We start from the raw sequence: 9,544 nt of genomic DNA on the forward strand, positions 1-9,544 counted from the left end.
AATGTGTATGTTGCTAGGAGCTCTTGCTCTAGGGGGCTGTATCGGGTTTCTGCCTCCTTTTAGAGCTGGGACAAATATCTTAGGGGTATTTCTCCTTCTGTTGTCTTTGCCACAGTGCCCAGCCTATACCCTCCAGAGTTACACGTGCATCTAACTCCATTGGTAGCCCAGCTTGAGAGCTGCTCAGAGCTTTAATCAGCTTCAGTAGTATTTTTGCCTTCTCAGAGGTGGCTTGCTGCTCGGTTCCATGTCCCACGCAAACCCTTTCTTTACCAGGTGGTATGGGAATAGTGGCAGCACTGTCCCAGGTAGGGAGTAAAAGCCTCCAAAACCTCCAAATCCCTGTAAAGACTTGCATTCCTTTCACGTTCTTAGGGGTTGAACAGGTTTGTACATTATCAGTCAGAGCTTCTGGGACAATATATGTTTTACCAACCAAATGGCTCCCCAGAGCTTCATGGCAGTGCCTGGGTCTTGAAGCTTCTGTGTGGGTTCATTGTCCAACCTCTCAACAGAGGTTCCAGCAAAGTCTGCAGAGTGTCCTGCAGCAGAGGCCAGTCTTCACATGTTAACATTATATCATCAGTGTAATGGGTCCGTTTTATTGATGTGGGGAGAAGGCCCACTTTGCAACATCAAAGGGAACTTCCTGACTGTAACTGCTTGCCCTCTGTAACCATTGGTGGCACTGAGGGGGCCAGAAAACTTCTGAGGGTGGCCATGTACTAGACTACATCTGGCTCCAGTATCAATCAGAACCATCACCTTTTGTTCATTTCTGGGGGACCAGTGAACAGTGAGCTGAACGGGAGGCCTCGAATCGCCTCCAGTGGTCCTCATCTGGAGGAGATCTTGGCCCACATTCTATTCCTGGGGTGTGGGAGGTACCTGCCCCAAATAGGACTGTATTCTTGAGGCCTCTGCTGGAGCAGGTGAGTCATCGGGGATGGTTGGGGCAGGTAAGGCAGGTCTGAACTGTTGTTCAGGTGTTAAGACTTTCCACAGGCCAACCAGCGTAGCCTTGGGTTGCTGGTGTATCTTTTCAGATGGGGTCCTGGCAGCAAGGACATAAACCCACGTTTGTTTCCAGGTTACTTTTACCAGGTAAGTTTCACAGCCAGTTGAAATAGCCTTTTGGCTTTCTGAGCTCCCTCTCTGTGTCAGGGCTTTCTCATAACCCAAACCTGTTGCTAGGATTTGTCAGTTTCCCCCAGATCAGCAGTGTGTTGCCCAGCATCATGAATGTTGTATTTTATGACTGGGTTTAGCATGGATGGCAGCATCCCATACCATGTGCTAAGGGTGGATTGAGATATTTTTGGCTTTCACTCCTACAGTGAATGTGACCCGATCAGGACTCAAAGACAAGGATGTAGGTGGCCTGTTTTACCAAACTCCCTAAGAATTTATTTACCTCCTCTATAGATCTACATGCCCAGGGAGAACCCCTCAATGGGTCAAGCCTTCCTGCAGGATACAATAATCCAATCTCTAAAGGGGTGGGTACCCTGAACCCCCCAAGTGCCATGCAGGCACTGCGGGGGCGGGGGGGGAAGAGGGTGTGACCATGTTGCCCATTTCTTCTGCTTCCTGCCTGGTCAGAGAAAGGCCATCACTCGCCGCATCCCATAGCCACTCCAGCCACACTGGGATATTTTCCCTGGCCTTTTGTTGGAACTTGGCAGCTATACCAATAAGCTTGGTGGGAGTACACTCTCTCACCATGAATGTTTCCTGATTTGGGGGCTGCCCCACTGGTTGGAGTTGTTGTTGTTGTTTTGTTTTGTATTCGGGGACCGATGGCACAGGGCGTTTCATCCCTTTCCTTGTCAATCACCATAACATCCTCTTCTTTATTCAAATCCCTTTCCCAGGGATTCCACCTCTTAGCATCCCAATCAGGCTTTGTCCCAGCACTTGGGCCTTAACCGTCCACAGCTTGTGCCCTCCTAGCTACGCAAACCAGTGTACTAAGGTCTCTAACTTCTTACTCTGCTCTCCCACTTTGTCTGCTAGCCCGGAAGCTAGCAGAGTACACTATACACCCTTCTCCAACCTCAGCTCTTCTTCCAACTTCTAACTTGAGCTTCTGCCTCTAGTTGGGCATAGTGGCCAGAGGACTGCCCACAGGAGAGACTAGCCCACCGCCAGCCCTTCATTTCCCTTCTTTGCCACAGTGCACCATACAGAGTTCCTCAAACAAACACACTAAACTAGCCAGGGTTCCAGGGTGTCCCCAGGCTCATGTAGAGGACCACAAGCATCTAACATACAGGTCACCTTTCACCACGCAGAGGTTAATGGCCAACTCGGGATTTCCCCCACGAATGCCTCTTCCAAAATCCACTTCTCCAATCTCCTGATTGGCTCACCAATTGTTGGTTTGCGAATTCAGGAATTTCCGGAGTGAAACCTGAAATTGGTCCCCATACACAGAGGGCAAGGAGAGACCAAAGAAAGAGGCAGAGTACTCCAGATGGGTAGGTGGCAGGTTTATTAAGCAAGGGAACTTACATATGAGGCTGGTTTGAGTGGCCACAAGATGAATAGATCTCCACACCTGTCTGCCAGAATCTTTAAAGTTTATATGGAGGCCTTAACTGGATGCAGTCACATATACCGTCAAGATGGTCTCAATAACACTTTACTCTCTCAAGGCTGCATCCTTGAAAACGGCTCCCACCATGGGAACTGTGAGCAGAAGGCACATTCCAAGGATGGGGGAGGGAGTGAGGAGCCTCCCATTGTCTGGATCTAGCTCACAGGTCAGTCAGCAGTCATGTCCTCTGCGTGACCTCCCCCAAGATGAACATATAACCTAAAACTAATAAGCTGCTGGGAGAAAATATAGAAAAATACCTTTGTGACTTTAAGGTTAGAAAAAGCTACTTAGAACACAGAAAGCTCTAATCATAAAACATGGATCACTTAGACTTAAAAAAGCAGAATTACAGAAATTAAAGTTTTCTGCTTTATCAAAAGGCTTCATTAAAAAATACAAAGGCAAATAGAGTAGAAGAAAATGTTCACAAAACATTGTTCCGACACAAGACTTGTATCCAGAATATATAAACGTCTCCTGAAACTACGTACTCTGTTGTCTGAATTTGTACAGTGATAATGTTTTCCTGTTATTGAGTACAGTAACCTCATCATAACCACATGTCATGTCCCAATCATAATTAAATAAGTAAGAAAAAGAGAATAAAGAACCTCACACTCTGGTATCTCCTCTACATCTTTGTTTTCTCCCACTAAGGACCAAATTGAGGAACATACTACTGTCCAGCCTTTCTTTCCCCTGGACAGGCAAAGAAAAGTCTTTACGAAGCCTGAAGAAGTTGATTTAACAAACGATTAGGGAGATAAAATTAGTAATGTGAGGGCAAGCTGCCACTCCTGAAATAACAAAAAAGAAGTTGGCACATACTGGAGGGGGCTTTTTTAATGATTTGAAGAAATTTGGACAGAATGAAAACAAAGAAGAGCTGAAAACATGTATAGCAAATGATCAAAAACCAATAGAAGACTAGATAAGCTGGTGAAATTAAAAAGGAGTTCCCTGTGCCCATAACTCTGGTGACCGGTGCTCTGAGCATCACTGGAATAGTATATGTAACTCAGAGGCTCTGAAGCATCTTGGTAAATGGGAGCAGCGTGCACGGAGCTGTTTGGTTTAGAGCAATTCTCTCCTATTCGTAATTCTTTTTTATTTTTTAAGCTCTTTATTGGAATATAATTGCTTTACATTTTTGTACCAGCTTTTGAGGTACACATAATTCTAATGAAAAACTATTTAAATATGGCTTTGGACTGCACTGGTATTTCCCATGTCCTTTTTAGAGCAGAAACTGAAAGTTACAAACTCCCCAAGATATTTCTGTATCAATTGCTGATAGGATATGTCTGTTTTTAGCTATAATTATTGCAGTTAACTTTCCATTCCAGGGGACTAATAAAAGTTTGGTGTGTTCCTATCAGTATTTGCATTGGTTCTGCAGAAAGTATTTTAAGTGTTATCACAGTCCCTCCCCTGCTACTACTATGAAGCTAAAGATGCTTAAGAGATTTTCAGGTGCTGTGTAACCATCTCTGTTCTAATTAGAAATCATATTACCTCGTAAGGAGTTGGTAGTGATTATAAACTATGTGTTATTTTCTTAAGAAGATAAAAAGGAAGCCAAGACAATTGAGATTGGATCATTTCCTGAGAACGGATGTATCTTTGGCCCCTTCATCGACCCCAACATGATCCCTCAAATTGCTCAAAGAATTCTACTTACCTGGTGTCCCGAGGCCCCTCTGACTGACTCCCAGCCTCCTCCGTTATGGCTTTCCTGCTTCCCCTTTTACATTTCACTCACTCCACAAAAGCTCCCCATCCCAAAATAAAGGATATTGAGTGCAGCAGCAAAGAAAACTATTTCTAAACACCCTGGTTTAAAAAGACAACCTCTCATCTTAAAAAGAAAACAACCCTGACTCCACATTTCCCTCCACAGCCACCAACTTAATTTTCTGCTCCCCTTTGCAGTAAAACTCTTGAAGAAATGGCTCTTGCTGGCTGTCTCTATCTCCTCCCCTCCCATTCCTTCTTGAAGCTGCCACATTCTGCCCTTCATCTCCAACACTGTACCAGATGACTCTTGTCAAGGTCATGGGTGTCGCCCAGATTGCCCAGCCCACCCACGGTCTGTCAGCAGTATTTACACAGTGGGTCACGCTCTCTTACTTAATACATTTTCTTCACATGGTCGTGGGTTGGAATTCTCTCTCCTCATTCTCCTCCACCTCAGGAGCTTTTCTTGTCCTCTGATCTGCAGGTTCCTCCTTACCTACATGATTTTTTTTAAGAACTTTTATTGAGATATAATTGACACACAAGAAACTGCATATATTTAAAGTGTATAATTTGATTTTTTTTCTTACTAGTAATGTATATATGGCAATGCCAATCTCCCAACCTACCTGATTTTTTTAAACAGTGAAGAGCTCCAAAGCCCAGTTCTCCACACTTGTTCAATTTATCATCACTTACCAAGGAACCTCACCCAGCCATTTGAAAGGACATGTTACACGTGCTGTTATAGAACAAACTTCAAGATATGTCGTTAAATGAAAAAAAGATGAAAGATGGCAAGTTGGTTGTGTGCAGGAGTTTGGGGTGGCTGACAGTACAAGGGTAGAAAACAACTTCTACTCTGAAAGGCTCGGGCACAAATAAATCAGGAAGTCACATTAAAGAGCTGACAATGTAGCCCCCCAAACTGTAATGTAATGTGTTTACTAATTTAACTAGAAATTAAATTTAATTTAAAGTTAAAAAGATGAATCAGGCATACATCCTACCCTCCAGAAATGTATAGTCTGCTGGGGGGAATGAAAAATAAATAGGTACAAAATAAGGAGCAAAATGGTGTCACCAGAGAAAAGACAACTAGGAGTTATGGGAGCTCAGATAAATAGAGCAGCTTTTAAAAGCTCTATGAAGCTGAAATGATTCTGATTTTTTTTTACTGCACACTTTCAAACTTAATGCATTTCCTAATTGCCTCTATAATCAAATTGAAATTTCCAAAGTTTTCTGTCCCTTATTCATGTTACTCTATGCTCTCAATCTTACAGTCGGACTGGAAAAGCCTTTTTATTGAGAACTACTCTATCCCACAAACCTCAAGAAACCAAGACACATAGCTAAGGATTAACATTTGGAGGAAAAAACAATTTTATTTCATTTTATTAAAGAGAAGGGTCAAAATGGAGAGATAAACACATGGGATACTGGGAGAAATATAGAGAGGTTGCCCCAAGCAGCTAGTAAGTGGCTCAGCTGGGATCTGAACCAAGGTCTGTCTGATTCCAGAGCCGATACTCTTTCAGTTTTATAGCCTGGTCTCAAATATAAATGCACATTTAAACTGATTATGAAAGGTACCAGTGGAGAAGAAAGTATTTAATTTTCAAGAAGGAAGGAATTGTTGATGGCACAGGTTCCCTGGAAGAACTAGAGAAACACGAGTTATTCAAAAGTAGGTACATCCAGGGACTTCCTTGACAGTCCAGTGGTTGAGACTCCGTGCCCCGATTGCAGGGGGACTTGGGTTTGATCCCCGGTTGAGGAACCTAAGATCCCACATGCAGTGCAGTGCGGCTTAAAGAAAAGGGAAAAAAAAAGTAGGAGCATCCACAGAAACACTGTAAAACATAATGGAAACAGAGAGGCAGAAGAAAGATACAGACTGACCTAAAAATAATTGCCCCATTTCTGATCTTTAGTGAAATCATCATTATTTTCTTTTATTTTCTATATCTGAAAGATAAATGATGCTCATTTACGTTTTTCTTGGTTTTTGCCCTATAGGCAGGAGAAATTAAATTTAGAGCTAAATCTCATCCAGGCTGGAGATTTTCATTCCCGCCCCCTGCCTTCCAGTTCCCACTTCATCCAAAGACCCCTAGCCACTTCACTGCCATTTCACACGTGTCACCCACTCTTGCCTTCTATCCTTTGCTAAAGTCATTATGTCTGCTGGGCCTAATCCACATCAGTCTATGTCCCTTCTTAAAACTACTGAAACACCAGTTTTTCTTTGAAGTTTTCCTGGACCTAATGTCATGGAATCAAATCAGAGGATTTGATCTGTGTTCTAACCAGTAATCATTAGCTGTGACTATTCCTATGCAGATTTTGATTGACTTGTTCGCAGGAATATACGTTTATATTTGACTTTACTTTTTAAAACTTCCTTACAGCTCTGCACTCAATAAATGTCACTGTCTCATTGATGGCCCAGCTTAATGACAGCTATCCAGTAGACAGATGACAGATAGATGATAGATAGATAGGTGATAGACACACACGCACAAATGTTAACCAAAACTAAAAACATTTTTTTAATATAGAGATCTTTGAGCTTGCTGATAATGCTGTTTCCCAGTCAATTTACTATATTACTCTGAGAACAAGTTGTCATAAACATCAAAGTAACATGATATGATTTTTTTCTCTCTTTTCTGCAAAGAAATGCACAGTGGGATATGTAAAATGTCAGAAATAATTAGAGAAAATTGCACAATCCCACTGTGACACTGAAATATCTCTGGAGGTGAATATTTGCTGTGAAACTTTAAAATCCGGTTTGAAGGCTGCTTATTATAAACAACACAATTTTTCCTTTAATGTGATGGTCCCAGAGTGTTTAAAGCATGATATTATGTAAATATATGTTTCCAAGGATAAAAAGCCTTATAAATATAAATAAGAAAGTAATTTGGGTGGCAAGATAGACTTAAAATTTGATCATGTCTTCCTCAGAAAGAGTTTGGGAACTTAAAAAAAAAAGTGGCACTTGAATAATAATGTAAAGATGAAGTTTACTTGTGAATATAACAAAAAAGAAACAGACTCACAGATGCAGAGAATAAACTAGTGGTTACCAGTGGGGAGAGGGAAGGGAGGAAGGGCTATACAGGGGTAGAGGATTAAGAAGTACAAACCATTATGTATAAATTAGCTACAAAGATATATTGTACAGCACAGGGACTATAGCCAATACTTTGTAATAACTATAAATAGAGTATAACCTTCAACAATTGTGAATCACTGGGATGTCCCTGGAGGTACAGTGGTTGAGGCTCCGAGCTTCCACTTCAGTGAGCACAGGTTTAACCCCTGGTCAGGGAACTAAGATCCCACATGCCATGCCACCTAAAACAAAAATTGTGAATCACTATATTGTACACCTGTATCTTACATAATATTATAATCAACTACACTTCAATTTTTTAAAAAAAGATGTTTACATTCAAAGAAGAAAAAAATTATATCAAAAATATGTAAAGATTTTATGAATACCAAAATACTGTCATTCTGTCTTCCAGGTAAAAGAACATGGCTTTTTCATTCATTAACCAGTAGCATACTATTTTCCAGGAACCCTCCATTCAGAAGAAATGCTGTAGTGCTTCGCCCTTTAGCCACATGAAATGGAACCCAAGAGACTACGCAGCTAAAGAAAAAATTACAGCCTCCTTACAAATGAGAGACTTTCAAGTCTATATAGTTTCCCATTGCAGGAAAATAACCACCAGCTTCTCCACAGTGTAGATTAGACGGGGGGGAAAATGAACACAACTAACTGTACCCCCGAAGCCGGTGTGGCTGTGAGACCCAAGACCATCACTGAGAAGATGCTCGTTTCCATGACTCTGGTGAGCATCACCACCCTGACCATGCTGCTAAACTCGGCCGTGATCATGGCCATCTGCACCACCAAGAAGCTCCACCAGCCCGCCAACTACCTGATCTGTTCTCTGGCTGTGACGGACCTCCTGGTGGCCGTGCTCGTCATGCCCTTGAGCATCATGTACATCGTCATGGACAGCTGGAAGCTGGGCTACTTCATCTGCGAGGTGTGGCTGAGTGTGGACATGACCTGCTGCACCTGCTCCATCCTTCATCTCTGTGTGATCGCCCTGGACCGATACTGGGCCATCACCAACGCTATTGAGTATGCCAGGAAGAGGACCGCCAAGCGGGCCGGGCTGATGATCCTCACGGTCTGGACCATCTCCATCTTCATCTCCATGCCCCCTCTCTTCTGGAGGAGCCACCGCCAATTCAGCCCGCCCCCTAGTCAGTGCACCATCCAGCACGACCATGTCATCTACACCATTTACTCCACACTTGGGGCATTTTACATCCCCTTGACTTTGATACTGATTCTCTATTACCGGATCTACCATGCAGCCAAGAGCCTTTACCAGAAAAGAGGATCAAGCCGGCACTTAAGCAACAGAAGCACGGATAGCCAAAATTCGTTCGCCAGTTGTAAACTGACACAGACCTTCTGTGTGTCTGACTTCTCCACCTCAGACCCTACCACAGAGTTTGAAAAGATCCACACCTCCATCAGGATCCCTCCCTTTGACAGTGACCTAGATCACCCGGGAGAACGCCAGCAAATCTCCAGTACCAGGGAGCGCAAGGCAGCACGCATCCTGGGCCTGATTTTGGGCGCATTCATCCTGTCCTGGCTACCGTTCTTCATCAAAGAGCTGATCGTAGGTCTGAGCATCTACACTGTGTCCTCTGAAGTGGCCGATTTTTTGACATGGCTTGGTTATGTTAATTCTCTGATCAACCCTCTGCTCTACACGAGTTTTAATGAAGACTTTAAGCTGGCTTTTAAAAAGCTCATTCGGTGCCGAGAACATACTTAGATTGTAAAAAGCCAGAAGGCGTGACTTTTACCAGCCTCGTGAGTGCGCGGGGGAAGGGGTGCAACTTGTTAATTCTTGAACATAGTTGGTTCAGGAGAGTTTGTAAGTATGTGTGGTCTTGGTTTTTGTTTGTTTGGTTTTCTTCTGTTTTGTTTGAGGCTTGTTATTTGGTGTGCTGTTTTCTACCTCCGGTCTTATTTGTCATACCTAATTTCAAATAAACGCTGTCATTCAAAAACAGAAATTTCATAGCAGTAATAATAAGATGAAATAGTAAATACTCTTCTTTTGTTTTTAGCCATTTCAGTTAGCCCTGCAATTA

The 9,544-nt window shown here is 42.8% G+C and overlaps 1 protein-coding gene across 1 annotated transcript; it reads left to right on the plus strand.

Annotated features, from left to right (window-relative positions):
• Window positions 1-8,124: 8,124 nt before the first annotated feature.
• Window positions 8,125-9,222, plus strand: HTR1E (5-hydroxytryptamine receptor 1E). The gene has a single exon (XM_057740081.1). The coding sequence runs from the start codon at window positions 8,125-8,127 to the stop codon at window positions 9,220-9,222; it is 1,098 nt and encodes a 365-aa protein (XP_057596064.1).
• The last annotated feature ends 322 nt before the right edge of the window (window positions 9,223-9,544 follow it).

This window comes from Hippopotamus amphibius, chromosome 6, assembly GCF_030028045.1.
Source record: "Hippopotamus amphibius kiboko isolate mHipAmp2 chromosome 6, mHipAmp2.hap2, whole genome shotgun sequence".
NCBI lineage: Eukaryota > Metazoa > Chordata > Mammalia > Artiodactyla > Hippopotamidae > Hippopotamus > Hippopotamus amphibius.

Coding starts and splice junctions, on each gene's coding strand:
- HTR1E (XM_057740081.1), top strand. CDS start 8,125: ATGAACACAACTAACTGTACCCCCGAAGCCGGTGTGGCTGTGAGACCC.